This window comes from Aythya fuligula, chromosome 1 (genome assembly GCF_009819795.1).
Source record: "Aythya fuligula isolate bAytFul2 chromosome 1, bAytFul2.pri, whole genome shotgun sequence".
NCBI lineage: Eukaryota > Metazoa > Chordata > Aves > Anseriformes > Anatidae > Aythya > Aythya fuligula.
This window is the reverse complement of record NC_045559.1, coordinates 136795733-136817576: the sequence shown is the minus strand read 5'-3', so window position 1 is coordinate 136817576 and position 21844 is coordinate 136795733. Positions and strand designations below refer to the sequence as shown.

Genomic DNA, 21844 nt, shown 5'->3' with positions numbered 1-21844 from the left:
GGCCAACAGTGTTTAATCTATGGCTTTTAAATTTGGGGGGCTACTTAGATTTTCAGTTAAAAAAAAAAAAAAAAAACCTTCTGAAATGACTTGTAGTTCTGTGAAGTGTCTCTTAAGAGTGATATTAAATAGCATACTCCTTGTTTTTGTCTAATGTACTGCACACAACTCTGCTCATCTTTGTCCCAAACACCAGCACTAGAAAAAGGGTTGTGGACAGGGTGTAATTGCTTACCAGGAAGTTAATTTAGGTTGGGAATATCAGAAAGGTTATTTCTGAACAAACAAGTTAGCAAAAATGAACTGTTCAGTTTTGCTATTTGTGCTTTTCCTCGTCGTAGTATGTCAGCTCACAGTGACCTGGGACACAGCCACACGGGTCCATTGTTCCTACTTAACTAACCCCAGCGCTAAAGCTGTGTACCACACCTACCAGGCTTGCTGCTGAGGACAGCTACAAAAATCAGTCCAAAATCAGCAGTAACAATGCAAAAATAGATTATAATACATTGCAAAATTAGCCATATTATTTGTGCGTCTTGGTCTCAAGTCCCAGACCAGCTTCTGTTGGTTGGTGTTCAGTCTGGCGAGAGCCCCTGGCATTAGGGAACCTGCAAGGAGAAACGAAAAAAGGCCAGTGTGATGTGATCCCAGAGTATGCGATGATTTCTGCATGAGATTACTCAGTATACGTCATCTGCTTCTGCGGAAAAAAAGAAAAAAAAAGAGGGTCTGTTTAGACACAAATGCACAGATGTCTAATTAAAATGGTTGCTTCTCACGTTCATCAGTCACCCAACACAGTTTACCACACGTCTGTGCAAACATTTGTGCATAGGTGGTGGGGGATTGAGATAAGCAGCTGGAGGCAAGGGATGCTTTCTGGGAACAGCCCTGTCATCACCGTGCATCAAAACACAGTCTCAGGGGATGAGCCCAGCAGTAAACGCCCTTCTCCTCCTTTCTGCTGAATACATGAAGAATTGCCCCTGCCAGGTGTAATTTCTCTCTCCCATAAGTCACAGTTTCATATGAGTGCAGGTGAATCTAATCTTAACTGGGGATGCTTTCAAAGCTTCGCCCGGATAAGCTGCCAGCCTCTCAAGCGCAGGATTTGTGACCCTTGCTGACAGAAAACCCGAGCGGAGCTTTCAGGAAGCAGCAGCAGCAGGGAAGTTTTTAATTTTTCTCTTCTTGACTTTCGCGTCTTACAGACGACATTTTCGAGGTCTTCTCCATGCCCAGCAGGCCTAAAACCTGCGCTCAAACAGATTAAAAGCCGCTCCCCAGAGCTGTCACCAGGGGCCGGGGCAGCGCCGCCCCCCGCCAGCCCCTGAGGGGCCGCGGGCACGCGCGCGGGGGCACCCGGAAGCGGGGCGGGGCGCGGGCACGGCGCTGCGCTGGCGCGCGCGCTCCCGATCCTCCCCCCCCCCACCTCCCCTCCCTCCCCTCCCCTCCCCTCCCCGCCCACTCCGCGGCCGCGGGCGCGCGCCGGGGCGGTTGGAGCGCGCGCGGCGGCGGCCGTTACCGGGTGCCGTTAGCGGTTGCCCTCAGCGGCGGCCATGGGCTGCTTCTTCTCCAAGCGCAGGAAGGCGGCGCAGGGCGGGCAGCAGCAGCAGCAGCAGCAGCAGCAGGCGGCCGGAGCTGACGGGGAGCCGGCGGCCGGCGAGGAGAAGGCGCCGCAGTACAGCTGGGAGCAGCGGGCCAAGGTGCGGGGCCGCGGGGCGCGGCTCGGAGGGTGCCGGTCCCGGTCCCGGTCCCCTGGGTCCCGGTCCCCCCTCAGGGTCCCCTCAGGATCCCCTCAGGGTCCCCTCAAGGCGTAGGTCGCCTGCCGGCACCTGTTGGAGGGTGAACCTGGCCGTGCGGTGCGGCTGGCAGCCGGGTGCCTTCTTCCTGAGGGGCTTGGGGTTGTTTCCTCTTTCATTTATTTATTTATTTATTTTATTTTATCTTAGCGCTGTTTGGTTTTTAAATGCTGCCGGGGCTGTCGAAGCGTCCCGGCAGCCCGCTGTGGAGGGCTGGGTGGAGGCAGCTCCTGACCCCTCGAAGCCTCAGCACCCAAGTCCCACATTCAGCACACTTCGTCCCAGGTTTGGCTTCCAAAATGCCCTGCCCTCATAGTCCTCCTCCTCCTCTGGTCGCCTCTACGCAGGGAAGGAGAAAACAGGGCAAAACTTAAACTTAATTCGTGAGGTTTTGAGCAGGCAGAATCCCCAGACCTTTAGGCCATGTTTTACAAGTATAGGAAAGAAAACGTGTGAGCTTATTTGAATGCTCGGCTTGCTTGTTTTTGTAACCTGGCTAGGTGCTCTGGGGTGTCCCTTAAGCCTTCCAAGTAGATTAAGACAAGCTGTGGTGGAGATGCACACAGGAGCGTGCGCGTGCCCCAGTGGAATCAGCTCCTGGAGGATCAAGGAGGTTGATCTGTGCCGGGCTTGTTGCTGTTGGACTGCTCTTACATGGGGAGCAGAATGAATCCCTGTGCAAAAGGATATTGCTAGCTGAGCGCTTAAAAGAGCGTCATTTAACTGTAGAGCAACTTGGTCGGATAAAGCTCAGCTCGTATGAGATTTCTTTTACCTCCTCTGCTTACGTGGCACTAAGTTCTAAAACTGTAACAGGAGGAAAATCGGAACTTAGAAACACTTGATTTGGAGAACAACCAACCTCCTGGCGAGGGAGGTGACTGTTAATGTGCTGGAAATAGGTGCGAGTTAACAGACTGGGCTACTACAGCATGAAAAAGCTAGCTCTGGGGTGGGAAAAAGCATGTAATGCATTGTGTATACAACAACTTCCTCTTTGTATAAAGGACTCTGAGAAACGGGAAGAATCTGATTTCGGGCTGTTCTGCTGAACTGTGGAAGCCGTCAAATTATCTGCTTAATTTGGTACAGTGCAGCCCAAGAACAGCTACGGGATGTCCCAGCCCGCTTCTCCTGCTCTCTGCAGCTCACAGCAGCCCTTGGGATTTTAAGTGTGCACATGGGAGCAGGAGGGCAGTGCTGAGACACTGGGTCTTAGGTAAAGGAATACCGAGCGCTTACTGCGCTTAATTTGTTCATTCCACTTGGTATACAGTGATCCTAAGTTGATGTTAATGTATTAGTTTTAGGTATTCTCTCTGGTATGTTTTCTGTTTTCTATCGCTGTCTTTGTTTTTTGATGCATCACAAATATCCCACTTACTCATTTGTATGCAAGGTTAGATTGAAGTCAGTTGGAAAACTTCTGGTATTAAGATTCCTTCTTGGACATCAACTGCATCAAATTTGTGTTCTGAACCCTGAACGCATCCACTAGCAAACCTGTTGACAGAGTTGTCTTTTAATGTGCATTTCCTGTTACTTTTAATAACGTGTTGGGTAGGGGATGTGCTAATTTCAGGCTATCATACGCAATGATGCAGTTTTGGTTGCAAAGTGCAGTTCTGCAAGTGGAGCTGGGAATAGCCTGTGGTTCTCACAAGATACCCATCTGTAAGAACACAGAGGGTAAGTCTTGCTGCTCAGACACTCCAGTTGTCTTCCTGTAGGTGAATGCCAGGCTGGCGTGTTCACGGTAGGCAGAGCAGTGCAGGCACATGTGTGTGCATGCTTCTTCGTTCAGGGCTGGGAAAAGAGGTGATGACTGGCTGGCAGCTATGCTGGCAGCAGCTCTGAACTTGAGGCGTTCCTCCAGCAAAACTGCTCCTTCTGCATCTGAAGCACAGCATCTTTATTGTGTTCTGTGTCAAAAGGTCGCTGGTGGTACTGACTGGTAGTGTAGACCTAGCCAAAGAGTACTGAGATAAAGTCTTTGTGACTGTATGACTCCCGTGTAATAGTCCTGAAAACGGACCGTACCGTAGAACACTAAATGTGAAATATGCTGATAAATGAATTAAAGTTAAGGAAAGAAAGTGGTGGTGCTTGAAGCTACTCAGTGTTCAGCTGTGATTTCACCTGGAACATAAGATTGCAGTTCTGTTCTCAGTCTCCCTCTTGCTCTCCTACCCGATGGCATTTTGTGTGAGTGAACAGTGTTACGTGCAGGACCAGAATGATAACTCACAGCACTAACAGAACGTGGGTGCACGGAGAGAGGAACTGGGGTTGTGTGTCTTGAGGTGGCTGATAAAGCCATGAGCTGTGATCTTCTTTGCATGAGAAGAAACACACAAAGCTGCATAGTGTTGGTTTTTTTTTTTTCCTGTTTTTCATCTTCAAAGAAGTAGGATTAGATAAATTATGATTGCAGTGACGTTCAAAGTTTAGAGGGACTTTCCTTCCAGATTTTTTTTCCCTTTTTGAAGGAACAAGTTAAGATTTTGTTTCATGTCAATTGATTTGCAGATAAACTGCTGTACTTGATAGGGAACATGTAACAATCATTACTATCAGGCTGTGATAGCTGTGTTCAAACTTAAACAACAACAACAACAAAACAACAGAACTTTAACTTTCTACATAAATCATAGTCTTCTGTTAGTTACTTTATGTATGAGGATTTTGCTGGAGTGGTCTGAGCTGATGTACCCATATCATTATCTCTTTCACGTAGCCTTTTTACTTTATTTTTGAATAAATACAAAATCTTTAATATTTTCTTGCCTTTTTTTTCCTCTAGGTAGTGGGAGATTTTATCCTTAAATCTGATGCATCTCCCTTAAGCTTCTCAGTGCACCAGAAAAACTACTGTATTTCTCAAACTGTAGTCTTACCAATTGAGAAACAGCCAACAGGTTAATATTAAACAACATTTTGAGTTAAGTCTGATGCAAGTGTGTAGGAGCTCTTTATTTCTTCCTATTTTTCTATGTGTAGTATTTGGTAACAGTTTGTTGTTCAGAAAAGTATGAGAATGACCATTTACTGCTATTATTGGCATGCTGAAAAAGGGGGAAGATTATGAAGAACAAAGTGAAATGTGGCTTGGCGTTGTACTGGTCGCATTTAAAGTCAGGGTGTACAGGAGATACTCCAAGATGAAAAACTGTGTGCTAGTGACTAGATTCTGCATGTGTTGTACTTCTTTCCACCTTTTTGTGCTGCCTGAGAATCCAGACATCAGCCAGAGGTGAGTAACTTCAACAAACCCATTCTCCAGAGGATGTTGCAATAGTGCTGAAGGGCACCAACCCATAGAAGTATGAATATGCAGAAGCATATAGGCCTGGGATGCACTTCCCTTATTTCCTTTCTGTTAATTCCCCTACTGACAAAACTAGTACATAACGCTTCTGAAGTCCATGTACCCACCCTGTACCGGCAGTTTTTAATGTCACCATGTCAGCAGCCAACTCTTACAACTCTTACATACTCAAGTGCATGCAAGTCTGTAGCTGAAATACTGTCTGTTATGATTTAGAGAGATAGGGAATGATTTTTTTTTGAGAATGATATTAGCAAAAAACACACCTCTGTCAGTGGTTTTTAAAGACTTTAAAATTATTGTTTGCTTTGCAGGCTAGAGACAAGGAACTAGGGGATAACCACAATCCATTAAGAACTGCAGTGCCTCCTTGTATTTGCAGTGGTGTATCATTGCTGACTAAGACACCTTTCCTGATTGACTGGGTGAAAAAGTCTTGTTAGCACATGAACACATAGCAGAAGGAAGCTGTTAGGAACCATGGTGATTCTAGGGACAGCTACCATGGGAAACTGTGAGGGTCTAGGACTTCTTGGTCTTCTTCCAAATGGGAGCTGCCTGGTTGTGGCGCCAGTAAGCTGGGTGATGGTGGCTGAAGAGATGTACTTCATCTGCAGCCTTCATGTCTGGCCTTTTCGCAAGACAAGCGTTTGCAGGAAGCAAAGCTGCTTAATACATCTTTTACTTGTTGTAGCAGAACTTACTAGAGTTCAAAGCAACCTTGACAGACTTTTGCTTGCCTTCGTTTCTCTCCTTTGTGCTTTAAAATCTTCACTCTTACAATTCATTCTCCAGTCCTTTGTAATGGACTTACCACTGATGTTGTTTCCAACAACCAAAGATGAGATGTCCCCTTCTTTTCTGTTAAGGGGGAAAAACTATCAGGGATTTGTTTTTTATTTGATCATCATATTTGGCTATTTAGGTTACTATATGAAGTAATTCCTGAACCTACAAGTCGCATTTTGATTAGAAGGTTTCAACTCTTGAGCTCTGCCTGTATCTATCAATGCCAAACTGTCTCTCTAAATTCAGATGAAAGAGTAGTTTTAAAGTTGCATCTATAAATACTGTCATTGTTTGGATTTACACCAGGTTGGAAAAAGGAGCTAAAAAAATATATATCTCTTAAGGGATGGGGAATAAAACTTGTGTCTGGGTGAGGTGGGTAGCATTGGACAGGGTTCTCTGAAGCTTTGTCCAAATGTGAATGAGAGGTGGATGAGTTACCAACCTGGTGATTTTTCTGTAGCTGACCTGCCACATGCTCAAGATTTTACAACAAAAATTCACCAAATGAGTAGGCAGAGGATCTAAGTAGCCATGGTTATCAATGTGTGAATCTTCAGACGTTCTCTTTTGTTGCTTTGTATTTCCTGGTCTGCTTTGTTTACTGAAGCAATTAGTGCTGCCCGTCTCCGGGGAAGAAAGGTGGATGTACCCATGTGGCAGTAACCTGTTGATGATATCTGTAGACTTCAGTACTGTTAAGCGTGAACCTCGGTGCTAAGTGTGTGTGCATCCTTAAAATTATAGTTCTGCTTTGATGCTTGTTTCTCTAAGGTGTTTCTGTTACGCAGGGGAAGTGAAATATTCTTCACTTCAATATTCGAGCAGCTACAGCTGCTCGGCTTACTGCCTGCTCTCAAGGCCAATAACCTGGTGTGGCCGGGAGAGTGCTGAGGTCTACATGTATCTTGCTCGGTCCCTCTAGTGCCTGTGGCTGTGTTAGTCAATAAATACTCCTGCTCTATACAAGGAAAACTCAAGGCAAAATTAAAGGAAATTGGCAAACTCCCTAGAGTGGTGAACAAACTGAGAAGTAAGAGTTGCATCACTGCACAACTCTTAATTCACATCAGGGAAATAAAATTGAGCTCCTGAATCAATACAGATTATCGTTAAACTCAAATACTGCTCTTTTTCTCAAGGGCTCTCTCTCCGAGAGTCTCTGAGACTCTGTAACCTGTGGGTTAGCTGACTAACCGGTGTTTTTCACATAGGCCAAAATAAAATCACAAGGTGAAGTTTCACACGTCTGCAAAGACCTCAGTGTAGGACTAACTAGTGCTGCTCCACAGGCTTTTAGAAGAGACTGATTTAGAAGGACACAAGTAGTTGCTAAGGCTCAGAAAAGCTGCAAGTTCCGGAAACTTTGAACTTCCCCTTCCTAAGAGAAGTAACTGTTCCTCCAAACCCTGTTTCCAAGGCAGTGTGTCTGTTTCCCAAGTTCATAAACACAGATGTGTGCATGCACGTACTAGGAGATGCACGGGAAGAATCTAATGGCAGCTTTGATATTGAAATTGTCTCAATGTCTTGAGAGTCCCTGCTGGATCAAGTAAGTACCGTTATGTGAGACTTGCTTATGACCTGAAAGGGTTTGACTCCTAATCGTACAGCTGGGTCTCCATGCTGTGCTGCTTATCATCTGAGCCTCCCAGTCCTGTATGTGTGCTTCCTGGATGTGTGCTAGTGATACTGAATGTGGCTGAGGGGGGGATTTCTGGGTTGCGTTCATGGAGCAGATTCATCAGCTGCAAGCGTAGTCTTGTGTCAGGAAGTCAGATATGATGTGTATCAAAGCACAGTTGGTCAGTTAATCTACACTTAGAGCTTCCAGTAGCTATTCTGGACAAAACTTACATAAACTGAGCTGTTGTACTGAATGTCTGACGCAAGCCCATCCTGGTTTGTGGTTTTAGAGACTAGAGACCTTTTTGTGGTGTCTCATCTTGTGCAAGTTTGAGATACTGGGGAGGAGGAATTTCATCCAAATTGAGCTCTCTGGGAGCTGTTGCAATGCATTAACCCTGCTTACAGCGCACAAGCCTTAAGGCGTTCAGACTGAATGAAGTGGGAGGCTTGTGAAGTGATCTGGTTGGTGTCAGACTAGTTCAGGTACTCACATACTTCCAACTGCTATGTTAATAAGCTTGCACCAGGGGGCAGAGTAGAATCTGTTCTGGGAAGCACCATTGCCGTGACTGTCAAATAACCCGGCTCGGATTCCTTCATCGCTATGGCAGCAGCTGCTGTAGTGCCCGTGCATCACATGACAGCCCTTGTGCAGCTTTGGGCTCTGAGCGCAGCGCGCTGGGGAGTGCCACAGCTCCCCTGGAGCGTCCCTCCCAGGCGGAAGAATGCTGGGGCGGGGAGGAGGAGAGGTCTGTGAGCGTGACCTGTACACCAGCACTGCCAGCGCGCGCTTGTTACTCACAGCTAACACAGTCATGAAGCTGGCGGTAGCACAAAAAGCCCAGGGCTCTTAGCACAAGATACTGCTGTGGCACGGCTAAGCAAGCTTTGTTGTTTGCAAACATAACAGAGGAGATGCTGCTTGGAGGTAGCAAGGTTTCCTTGCAATGTGTCGAGGCGTGGTAACATAAGACCAAGAGAGCTGCTCGAAATACTATCTCTTCCTAGCTTTATGAATCTTTAAGTACCTTGGCCAATTCATTTATTGCTGTTATTACCGGAATACCCAGGACAATCGTTCTTGTTGGAACGGTTTAGATCTCTCAGAGAAAGTTCACTTCACCCCCCTTTCCCTCCCCCAGTTTCCTTATTAGAGAACAAGCTGAGTTGTGGTGGGTTTTATTTATTTATTTTGGAATATCTCAAGTTTTGTTTCAGTTTGTTGTTGTACCTCAATACTATGTGTTCCAGTACCTTGGCTAAAAAAGCTTCCTCCGATCTTTCATCACTCTGATAACCTGCCAGAATATTCTTCAAAGAACAGTTATCCTGTACAGTTCTGTAATATCTCGGCTAATCCAAACCAATTAACATTTGGCATTAGAATATTCTCTATGTGAAGAATTTCACATTTTATTTTTTCTTCCTTCTTTCTTCAGATTGACCCAAAAGATTACACTTTTTCTGGACTTAAAGATGAAACTGTGGGTCGACTGCCTGGAAAAGTAGCAGGGCAACAGTTCATCATTCAGGACTGCGAGAACTGTAGCATCTACATATTTGACCATTCTGCTACAATCACTGTTGATGACTGTGTAAACTGCCAAATCTTTTTAGGACCAATAAAAGGCAGCGTGTTTTTCCGTGACTGCAAAGATTGCAAATGCATAGTAGCCTGCCAACAGTTTCGCACTCGGGACTGCAGAAAGTTGGAGGTGTTCTTGTGTTGTGCTACCCAGCCCATTATCGAGTCCTCCACAGGTATGAAATTTGGTTGCTTCCAGTACTATTACCCTGAGCTTGCTTTGCAATTTAAAGATGCTGGACTGAGTATCTTCAATAACACATGGAGCAACATCCATGACTTTACCCCTGTGTCAGGAGAAAATAACTGGGGCCTTTTGCCCGAGAATGCTGTGGTTCAGGATTATGTTCCTCTGCCCAGCTCTGAAGAGCTGAAAGCTGTCAGAATTTCTACGGATGCTATGAGGAGCATAATACCAATAACTCGAGGGCGGAGACAGAAAAGCAGCGAGGAATCGTGCTTGGCCGTGTTTTTTGCTGGTGACTATACGACTGCAAATGCCAGAAAGTTAATTGATGAGGTAAGTGACCTTCTTCTGTGTTCAACTTTATGAATTTCTAATTGAACTTTCCTCTGGATAGCCGTGGTGCTTACTGAAGGGAGAACGGTGAGATTCTGCATGTCTACTAACCATAGTAATCAACTGCACTTCTTAAAACCTTATAGTGAGATAAGAGAATGGAGCTCATCTGATTGAACAGTTATTCTACATGCTGTGGTTGGCATATCTGTCCCTTAATAGTCCCAACGTATTTTTTCAGCACAGCACACCAAACCTACGCTCTGAGGAAAATGTGTAGTTCATTCGATGAACTTGGCCAAATGTAAACGATTGGCAATGCTTGTGAAAGGCAGATAGCCTTGATAGCTGTGACTTCTGGGGCAATAAGCTAAAAAGTTAATTGGCTATCTGTCCTGAAAGCTTTGGCAGTGCTAACAGAGCTAAAAATAACATGTTAAATTTTAACCCCCTCTCTATTCCTTCCCCAACTCAGCGTTGGATTGTTTTTGTTTGGTTTTTTTTTTCTGGAAAAGGCAGAGAGTGTTTGTCACAGCTGGTCAGCTGTCTTTGATTACTTAAATAGCTGGTGCTGTCTCTTTTCCTGTCAGGCAGGAGCTCCTAAGCTTGGCTGAGTTTGGGCTTCACTGGGCTAAAATCTGGGAGTGGCTGGCTGCTTTTAGTGCTCTGGAGTGCCAGGGATGACAGAGCAGAGCCAGTAACTGAGCTACAGCTTGAAAGAGATATCTGCAAAAGCTGCAGATCCCAGTGGTGGGTGAGCAACAAAACAACTGATGGAGCTCCTTGCCTTGTTTTTTTTTTTTTTTTTTTTTTTTTTTTTTAACTACAAGGGAGGAGAAAAAAAAAGCTCTAGGGTGTTTCCATGCCTCCCCCAGTTGGATTTTGATGGAACTGAGCTACCAAAAGATACTTGAGTGAAGGGAGATATTTTGGGGTATTTTTTCTGAAGAAGGAGTACCTGCAGTAAAGAGGATATTAGAGGTGTTCTCCTGTGTTTGTCCCCTTTGAAAGTAATAGTTGTGGAGATTCTAAAAGACTAGTTTAGACAAATGCTATGGCTATCTTACTGCCCTGTAGACTAATGAATGATTTGGAAGTACAAACATAGTTGTTTGTTTTTCACGTGCCTTTAGTTTCATACTAAATCTGAAGTAAAATGCTGTGTGTGTTTGAAAGTTTGTAACTTTTTTTTTTTTTTTTTTTTTCCAAAATGGAAAACGGCAGCAGTGGGTAGATGAGTGTTTGAGCTAATGCTTGTCTGAACTATTGCAGACTAATGAGAACTAACTGCTTGACTCCAGATGCTTGAATGCTTTTAACTCCTATTAGTTTCAGCTTGTCAGGGATTGTGGGGAAAAAAAAATACACAACCCGAGCCATAACATAAAGCACAAATTCACATTTACCACTCTAGGTGCACTAAGGCAGAGGACTAAATCTGGATGAATGGAATGAAAATAAACAGAATTGTAGAAAATCCTCTTTGAAAGGAGGAAAAAGGGTCCCTTTGCTCTGTGGCTTAAAGCATATGGGTCTGTTCCAGTGTAGTTTGGATACTCAAGCTGGACTGTGTGCCTTAGAAACATTTTTAACCTGAATTCTTTATCTGTTAATAGATGACTGGCAAAGGCTTTCAGCTGGTACAGACCAAAGAAGTCCCAATGAAAGCAGAGGATGCTCAGAGAGTTTTCCGTCAGTGTGCATCAGAATTCATTCCACTGCTTGAAAAAGGTGAGATTATGCATTGCTTTGTTTCTCCTCTTGATACAGAAGGCTAGCTGGCCGTGGAGCATTCTGGAGAAGAAGGAAGGACAAATCTGCGGTGTAAAGCCAGCTGAGGTGAACTTTGGAAGCCTCAGACAGGCCCTGATCCAGTCAAAACTGAAGGCATCAGAAATGAACAAATCCACGTGTACTTCGTGGCTCTGCCCCCCCTCTAGTGGCCCAACTGCATAGCTCAGGAGCTGGGGCGCCAGCAGATCTGTTTGGGGTGGGCAACAAAAGCTTGTGCTTCTATAATCAAAATATTTTGGCTTATTGCAGTAGAGGTGAGCAACTTAGATGTTCAGTGTTTCTGTACACACATTGAAGCAAATCAGTGTGGATGTCTATAAAGCAGGCAAGTGTTAAATTCCTGTTTATAAACGGTGTACTGTCAGAGTACTTCAAAAGCTTTTTTGTTGATTTGTCTGTAATTGCTTTTTGTCTGTTGCCGTAGAAGTGCTGACATCCTGCCATCTGTTATATGCTGAAGCTCAGTACACGCTCCCAAACATAGCAGCAACATGCATTTTTTTCAGAATAATATGAGGTCCATAGTGCTCGTTGCAAGAATAGGACAAAAGTTACACTTTCTAGATGACAGACTCGTTTAAGGGCTAGTTTGCACCCATGTGGGAAGAAATAACATGCTCAAAATGAAAGAAGAGAAAGGGGATCTGGAAATAGGGGGGTGAGAATAAGTCTGAAAGTCAGGCCGTTTGCTATCTTGGTACTGAGGTAAAAATGCCTGAATGACTCAGTCCTACTCCAGATGTCTGTGCAATGGCTCACTATTCGAGCAGTATAGTCTGACTCACTTCCATGATGCCCTCCACTCTTTAGCATTTCTGTGCCATTGCTGCCTTTCAAGAAATAAAACTGGAAACCTGCTAGAGCCTCTGCAAAAATGAGCATGGAACTGCAGATATTTTCTTTTCAGATAACGCTGTGCTTTGAAATTATGCTTGTTTTTATTTTTTATCCTGTGTTATGGCTGCTCAAACAACAACAACAAAAAATCAAATGGTTATTGCAAGTTTCACAATTTGTGAAGGGAAGAGAAATCTAATGTTTTAGTGCTTAAAAGTGGCATTGATTTTAGATAAACCTATCTTCTAGGTCCAGTAGTTGCTTTGGAGTTCAATGGAGATGGTGCTGTGGAAGCATGTCAAAGCACTGTAAATGATGTTTTTAATGGAACCAAGGTAAGCTGGTGTGTTGATTTATTAGCAGAAAATGTTACAGGACATCTAAGAATTTTGTGGTCGAGCTGTAGTTTTGTGAAGACTTTGTGGTCGAGCTGTAGTTTTGACGTACTGAATGTTCTTTTTATGTTTCTGCACAGTAAAATCCAAGTATCCCAGTTGTGGGGTTTTTGTTTCTTTGTTTTACACAGAACTCAAGTTTGCTTCTAGGAGAGGAGAAAAATTGCCCCTAGGAAAGAGCACTAAATCTCCATGCCTACTAAAGAATAGAGTATTTCCACCTAAAACTGTTATTCCACATAGTAGTAAAAACAAATTTTATAAATGTAGCAGGGTAAAGCTCTCCTCCAGGTCTTACACTGAAGTCTGCTTTGTCATGTCCTACTTTATTAAACCCTGACAAAGATACGATGGTATTTCAGCTTCTCTCAAGATTTACTTTTGCTGTGAAGGATATTGCAGAATGCCTTCCTTCAAATATACTTTGCTTTTTTCTTCTGTCAACTTGTTTTACTGTAGCTTCTTTATACCATACTTGCTTTTTGGTTGCCGTCCCCATTTCTTTCAATGGCAGTGGATTTGAGAAAGTGTCTGGTAAGAATTAGAGCACTGCAAGGAAGCAGCATTACTGATAGTAGGAAAGGGACAAACCCTTTGCTTTCAAGCTGCTCAGCGAAGACTGGAATGTCTTTGGGACATACAGTGTCCATACAGCTCCTCGCTATCTTTCAGTTCCTCTTAAAAGAATTGCTCAGGAAACTAGACTGCACAGATTCTGGAAAACAGTCTTTTAATAAGTCGTTGTCACCTGAAATGCAGCTAATGCTTTTGTTTTGGGTTTACTATTGCATCAGCAAAACCCTGATGTGTTGCAGGCCTTAAATTAGATCTCTGAGTCTGGAGAGTACAAGAACTACAGTCTGGACAGTGCTATTACTGATTGTTCCTTGCTCCCCACAAGTCTCTGCAATTTTTACCATAAAATTCACCTTTTTGACTGGGAGCTTACAGTGGCTTTTTTTTTTTTTTTGGTATAGTTAACATATTCTTTTCATACAGAACAAGGCTGACAGTGGGTGGGTAATTAACTTATTCTTCTAGATCTCAGTTTCTCTATTCAGAGGCTGAAGTGATATTAATTATTAGAACATATAAGAATTTATACTTTCCTCACTAAAATGACTGGCATCTGTTGTCATAATGCAGTGAATGTCCGGATCTGACATGCATCCAGGAAACTCAGGCTATGCACTTCCTGCTGTGAAGTAATCGTTTTTCTTGAAGGTTACAAATGTGGAATTACTTCTTGCTCTTGGATTCAAAACTTCTATTTACAGCCTGGCCCCACAGTAAAGTCTACCTTACTTCCCAAACACTTGTTACACTAAGTAACATTAAGTGAATTAAGAATCAGGACTTTGGGCTTCCTGGGAACTATCTATCTTTTATTTAGATAAAAACTTAACCCCAAAACATCCAATCAGAGCTGCATTTTTTTAATGGATCTCTAGATACTTAAATATCATGTCTACATGTTTTTAGGAATCATAGAATCGTAGAATGGCTTTGGTTGGAAGGGACCTCAATTATCTAACTCCAACCCCCCTGCCATAGGCAGGGATGCCACCCGCGAGATCAGGTTACCCAGGGCCCCATCCAGCCTGGTCTTGAACACCTCCAAGGATGGGGCAGCCACAGCTTCTCTGGGCAACCTGTGCCAGGGCCTCACCACCTGAAGAATTTCCTTCTAACGTCTAATCTAAATCTCCCCTTTTTTAGTGTAAAACCGTTCCCCCTTGTCCTGTCAATATCTGATTGAGCAAAGAGTGTCTCTGTCTTTTTTCTAAGACCCTTCAGGTACTGGAAGTTTGCAATGAAGTCACCCTGGAGCCTTCTTTTCCATAGGCTGAGCAGCCCCAGCTCTCTCAACCTGTATTTATAGGAAATGTATTTCTTTCTTAGGACATAATTTAGAAGCAATTTAGGGAGTAACAAACTTCAGACTTAATACTACCAGAAGGTTCAGGAAAGCTCTATAAAATGCTTTCACCTCATTGCCTTTATCATTGGGGCAGTTTGAGAGTTGGTAGAGCGCTCAGAAAGAAGTGTAGGTACCCTTCATCACAAAGCAATGACAAAAACTCTTAGGAAGATATTTATCTTGTAAGACTTAGTGGGAAGCTAGTCTGATTTTTAAGCAGGTAGTTACATTTGCATTTGAAAGCCACGGTTAAAAATTACTGACTTCATCCATTAATAAACTTAATTTTACAAGACATTTGTTACGGCCGTGGTACAAATTGCTGTTGCACCAGCAAACTGCCAAATAACTAACAGATATTGTCATATCCCTTCAAACAGGAGTCTACTGTACCTCCAAGCAGTAGTTTAGGAAGCTGCTTGCTTTGTGATGAAATAGGGTTTTTTTAGTTATTGTTTTGAAACCTGAAATTTGCTGGACAAAAGGATATCCATCTTAGAACATGTTAAAAGTAAACCAATTTAAGGAACTGTCATAGTCTATGTTGGTAGGGTACTCTGAGCTGAAGCAGAAAAACAGGACTATACAAGCATGATTATCTGGAATAATTCTACATTTCTGTAACTATCTCTTTCTACAGTTCCACTGCACTTCAGAATAATTCTTTACAAAATGAAAATCTATTTGTTTAAAAAAAAATAGTAACCTGAAGAAGGAGCAGCAGCTGTAAGTTTTTTGGGAATATAATGCAAGGGAGTTTTTCTTACAAACTTTGGTTCTGTGGAATGGAAGTTTAATGGTAGCCTGAGGTTTTGTCATCCCTGTCGTGTCCGCCCTCTCCCTACTCCCAGCCCTGCAGACAGTTTACCAAGCAAAATACATCTAACCATATACTAGCTGAAGCTGTGGCCCCTGAATAATTTTGTGTAAACTTTTGATTCCTGTCAGTGTAAGGCTACTGTTACTGCAGCTCGTGTGACTGCTAGGAACAGGTCACAGTAACCAAGGGTGCGTCAGGGCTCAGAGGATTCAAAGGCTGTTTGAACGCATAGTGGAAACCAAGCGATTTGTGCCTCTCGTGAAAAGCAAAAATAAAAAATCATGACTGGCTGTGAACGATCAAAAACTACCTGAACTTGCTAGTGGTGATGCATAACTCTTCCCTTGTTTAATAAAATAGGTTTTTGTATCGGAGAGCAAGGCATCAGCATCTCAAGACGTAGACAATTTCTACAACTTTGCTGAAATGCAGATGGGAATGTGAAGTGGAACGCACAGATGCTCACGTATGGTTTGCCTCAACACTTGGATGTCACTTGGTGTGAACACTGTAGTAGTATCAGAGAACTTTTGTCATTTGATTTTGTATTTCTCATATATTCCTTTTCTAAAGCTCTTGGAAGTTTTAATACCACATTACCAGAACTGGAGTAAATTTCATACCTCTTTGTGTGCATTATGTTTGAAGCCAGCTCCAGAAACCATGAACTTTTGTACTAACTTGTTTTTATAGTGATTTCTAAACTCTTATTGACGTTTGAATGTTTCTTGTCAACATTGAATAGGAAGACATTTGACAAGTGCAATGCTGATACACATTTAATGCATTAATAATTGTGAACTTTAACTCAGACACAGTTTAGAAAGTGTATTTCTGTGACACTCATTGTTCAAAACTTTCCCACGTGCAAATTTGCCTTCACTGGGGGGCAGAGAGGAAGCTGTAGTTGATGACTTTCTTCTGAAAGCTTAGTCTGGAATGATTCTTCCTTTATATCATGCTTTCAGAAGCAGTGCTTGGCTTAAAATGTTTATCTGCTTTATTCTGCTTTGGCGTCTTTTTTTATTATTATTATTTTTATTTAATAAAGTTGCTTGCAGGAACATTTAAACTGAGAGTTGTCACATCAGCAAGCTGGTGAGTGAGCACTTGCTAGACTCTTCTGCTCTGAGGTGAGTTCTGAGTGTGAGCGCCCATCTGAAGATGCAGAGGTCTAAGGTCCATTCAGGGTCTTTGGAGATTCCACTGCTTCTGGTGGTCCCATGTCACCTGTGGGATGTACCTGAGGTTCTCCTGGGCTCTGGAGCAATGACTTTCTGGCACTGTTGTTGTTTGCTCTAAGGGATGTACAGCAACCTGGAGCCAGAGAAGGGCTCTGAAGGCATTAAGAGTATTTTCTTTGCTAAGCCTCAAGAGCAGGGTTTTACAAAAAAGTTCAGTAGTAGTACTGAAAAATTGGCTGTGAAGTACTACACTGTGCTGTAGGGTTTACTTCAGATTAATTCTAAAAACAGACTGAAGAAGTGCTACTAACATACAAGATGTGTTTGAATAGCAATCAATAAGGATGCTTACTTCTTTATAGTGCATATTAGAGTGCATATCTATACTGATATTAAATACATGATTAATTCCTTTGGGCATATTTGATCCTCACCGAGTTTCCTACAGGAACTTAAAGCTTACGTCCAGGTTTACAAGCCCTCTGTAATTCTTGAACAGGCTGTGCATACAAATGCACAAAACCAAATTTATTAATTAAAACTGTGGTTTGCCAATATGTGTAGCCTTTACAACCCATTGAGCAAGTGCTGGCTGTGCTGAGGTGCTAAAGCAGTAATGTCCTCATTATGGTCATCTGTCCAAAAATCAGAGCTTGAGACTCATTTTCAGTTCAGATGCACAATGCATCCGTTTCACAGCTCTAGAGTTCCCAAAGTGGGTGGCTGAGAACACACCTCTTGCTAACCTTTTTTTTAGAATTAGCACATGAAAGAACCTGTTCTCCTGAAGTGCATAGTTCTGTCATGCCCAGGAGATGTTCCGGGCTGTCATTTTGTCACTGTTAGGCAAATGCATACTCTTAGTTTAAACTACATATCAAGAATCTGTCCTTAGGACCTCTTACTAACATTATGCATAGATTAAATAAGGAAGAATATCTCCTGAAGTCACTAAACCATTCGCATACTGAAGGTCAGAAAAACGTCACTTTAGTGAAATGTTTGTATTTGACAGAGTGAAATAAAATTAAACTGCCACCTAAATCTGACTGGTGGAAGAAATTGCTGCTTATTTGCACTTAGCCAGCTAGATTTTTTTTTTTTTTTTTTATATAATGTGTGAGGAGAGGCTGTAAAGTCAGCTGCAAATCTTTGGATCCGTCCACGAAGCACTAGCACAGTTTGTCAGTGAATACTGCTGGAATTACTTTGGATATGTACTGTAAATACATTTTTCTGATATGGACAGAGTTGCGTAATGTACTTCAAAGCTGTCATTGTGTCATTTCTTTTAGCAGTACGTGTATTGGACCATCTCGATCTCTAACCTTTTACATACCATATTTTTAAACTTATATGCTGACACATAATTATGTATATGTTACAGTTTATTTTTTGTATTTTCAAACTAATCTGGAAGCAAAGTGCTAAATTGATTTTTGTGACTACTTTTGATGAAGGACAAGATGATTAATTGAAAATTAATCAAGGCTTGAAATAGTGAAAACCTTCTTTTACATGCTGGGGAAGAGCAGGGTATTGCTTTTTTTGTGTTGCTAGTATGCTAAGCAACATAAAGGGTTTTTAATTTTTAAAAACCTAAATAATGAAGGAGTTTCTCAATCCAGTTATTTATCTTTTTGACTTCAATTTCTTTTTAACAGTTGTTAAGAACACTTCTAGCCTAAATAAGAGTTCATCAGGTATTGTATGCATTACTGAATGGTACATGCTTCGTGTAGTCTTTTTATGTTTCATGTCTATCTTTTTGTGTAATTTGCATTGCACCATGAATGTAATTCATAATAAACATTGCAAATCTAAACTCTGGGTTCTAGAAGACTTTCTTAAATTGCAAGCCATTGCAAAATATAATTAAATATTAAAACAATTCCATGTTTAAACAGGGACTTTGTCAGATACTCACAGCTACTTGAAAATAAGCATCAAACTCTGTAGTCATCCGTCCACCAAAAAAGATGCATTTTTGACAGCAGTGCAGTCATCCATCCTCCAACCCAGTCAGGGATTCTTCCCCAGAGTCACTGAAGATCTGATTAACTTTACAGTGCAGTTTTCCAAGTAGAATATGCAGGAAAATATTCTTATATCAAGTTGTAGAGTTACAAGTACAGAGATTCAAGGATGGAGGCTGTTAAAGCACTTTTTCCTGCTCTGTGTGCACGTTTGTTTTGGTTTTGCTTATTTGTTTGTTTGTTTTTTTAACATGTAGGAGTTTTGTCCTTTTTAACTGTGCTTACCTCTTTGGGTCCTGGATGGATGCTAGCAATGTATGCACATGAAAACCAGTGGTGTTTATAATAGTAGCATTGCTTGTTTAGAAACTAATTCCTTTGTGTTCTACTTAAAATCTAAGGACTTCTGAAAGCAGGTAAATGTTTAATAAATTTCCAGTCTGAGCTTTAAACTGGTCAGAAATGAGAATTTTCCTGCTAGAGGTAGTCCAGGGTAACTTTCACAAAGCATAAATGTTCGCTAAGAACATGAAGTACTGTATCAATATAATCTGTTAAAGTGATTGGGTTCAACTGGGAAGCTTAAAAGAATAAAAGCTTCTGATTTGCACTCGGCTGTTGTACAATTTTACAGTTCAAATAAAATCTTACACCCCAATTAGATTTGAATTGCTTGCTAATCTTTTTTTTTTTTTTTTAACGTAGTATCTAAGTAATAGTAAAGCTTAAATATTTTCATAATTTTTACCAGTCGCATCCTCAACTACTAAGCAGCAGAAGCTTTGTATCTGTGCCTAGTTGCTAGGAAGTCACCCACTTTCCTTTGTCCTATCTAGATAAGTCATGCATAAAATGCATGTATTTAAGAGTAATCCACATACCAGGCTGCACTTACATAACTGGGACAAATTTTTTCCATTCCAAAAAGGAGCTTGAAACTGTGTTACAAAATATGTGCCTCAGTCATCCTGACTAATAGGGGCAAAAATGAGTTTTACTGACTTAGGCTTGAGAGAGAACTGTAGCTGAGTATCTCCTTGTCTTAAATGCTGGCTTTTAAGCATTCAGGCTTTATTCATGCAGCATTCAACTTTCTGTGCATATTCAAATTAGCGTTGCTGATAATATCTTGTAGAAGTTGTCCATTTCTTAGGCTTTTTTCCTAAAGATTTAATAAAAGCTGGAGCAAAATGAATCTTTTAAGATCTAGAAGCAACCCAAGTGCCTGCCTGAGTAGTTCCTAAACTCTTAATTCACGTTTAGCTCCTTGCTGGCTCTTTTGTATTTTATGCCGTTTCCCCCAATTGATAAGTGCTTCTGAATCCATAATGGTGAGTGACATAAGTCTTTGGGGGTCTGCAGGAATAGCTCCTCCAAGGCACGTTTAAACCTGGTCTCAAACATCTAAATTCCAGTCTAACTGTACTAAAAGCCATGAATAAGTGCTGATCCTAAGCGTTGCCTCCAGTATGCGTGTATTTGAGAAGGACGGTGCACGTGGGCAGCAGCACCATTCCCCTGAGTGCTCTAATACTGCGTTTTTGCTCCCGTGTACATTGAAAAGCAGCTCTGTGGTGGTCCACGCAGTTCCCTGGGTGTCTCAGAACTTGCAATAGGAGCTGTAGCAGTTTGCCAGGGGTAAGTTTTGGTATGAAAATCTTGAGGAGCATCAAACCAAAAGCAGTGTGTATAGGTGGCTTCACTGAACGGTCACGGTGTCCATTTAGATAGCAGAATGCTTTTACTGCCTTTATTGGGGTGTACGGTTGCTGTGAGACTGTTGCTGGCCGTGTTTGTGGTCATGCAGTCTTCCTGATGCATATGTAATCATTGCTGGTTCTGAGTAAGAGAGGGGGAAAAAAAGAGGGGAAGTGAGACACTTTTTTAAAAGCTCTAAAGTTTTCTGAGCGCACACCAAAAAAAAAGCAACTGCTCACTCCTTTATTTTTGTATGCATCCAGTGCTGATCTCTGGCTATGCACAATTTCACGGCTGGAGCATCTGAGGTCCTTCCCAGAAGGTATTGCTCAATGTGACCAGCATCTGTCAAGCACAAGTCATCCTTTTTCCAATTGCACAAGGCTCTACAACTGCCAGTGCTGTGAAGGGTCTATCTAATGAGATCTTCCAAGTACACGTGGATTTCCCTCAAACCATTCTGATAAAAACCACTGTAGGATGTTTATCCTTAAAGCATCAGGCAAAGTTGGTGGGTGAAGAAACTTAAGGTTAAGCTAAAGGGCTTCTTGAGCACTGTTTAAACAAGAGTTTGTTGCTGCCAAACTGCAAAGGCTAAAAGCAAGGGGCTCTTACAGATTCTACCAGAACGTTGAGCCTAAGCTTAAGGCTAACCGCCTCTGCGCTACTGGGAGCTCCGAGGATGACAGCGGTACGCATCGCTCTGCTCTTCCAACGTTCTCGTAAGTATTGGGGTGATAAAGTCATGTGAGAGTCTGCGCTTTCATTTTTAGCTAGTTTTGTTCCCGTGATGGTGAAGAAAACTCAAAAAGCTAGTTTTCTGGTTGGTGTTTTTTTTTTTTTTTAAGCCATTAAACGCGCGGCTCAAAAATAAAATTGAAACAACCTTTTGCTTTTGGGGGGAAGGGTGGACAGAGCTGGCTGGCTTGTGATTTCTGAGCACTACGGGGAGTGGCAGCCTTACTTCCTCCTCTGTCCATGGATGCTGACCGCTGTGGGCAGATTGTCCGGGCGCTAGCATGTATGGCAACGTCGAGGCTTTCCAGCTCTTCTAGGTAAGAGATGCTGTGCTTTTCCTCACTAATGCAGCCATACATTACATTCTTTGATTCATTTTTGGCAGGTAGGTACTGGCATGCATTTAAGGTACAGACCCGTACTACTGATGCATTTTGAAAGCTGCTGGCAGTCCCCTCCATTCTGTGCTACTGTCTCAGAAGGAGAAAGAGCAATACTTCTCCTCCCTGCGCGCAAGACTTTGAACTTGTCAGATCCTGAGAAGTGAGGCTGGTGCGCACATTTTGCTCTGAAGAGCGTAGATGCTTCACGGTTGTGGTAGTACTTTATAAAGTCTTTTTGTCAGACCTTTTTATGTGGGGAGACCTTTCCCCCCCGTTTCTGAAGTCCCTGCTTAAAAAACCACTTCAGGTACTTCTTTCAAAAGGGCCCTGCAAATTAAATGGCAGGGCTGTGCTATGACCCGAGGGCATCTTTTGATAGCTGCCCCAACAGGTGCTAAAGGCTTGGCCGCAGTGTTAGAGGCAAAGATGATCTTTTGAAGCT

General features: G+C 42.5%; 1 protein-coding gene across 1 annotated transcript; it reads left to right on the top strand.

The window, feature by feature from the left end:
• The first annotated feature begins 1562 nt into the window (after positions 1-1562).
• On the top strand, positions 1563-18782 carry RP2 (RP2 activator of ARL3 GTPase). Its single transcript, XM_032207764.1, has 5 exons — positions 1563-1709; positions 8991-9656; positions 11273-11387; positions 12537-12622; positions 15784-18782. Exons 1-5 carry the CDS (start codon positions 1563-1565, stop codon positions 15865-15867), a joined length of 1098 nt encoding a protein of 365 aa, XP_032063655.1. The 3' UTR covers positions 15868-18782.
• Positions 18783-21844: the final 3062 nt, after the last annotated feature.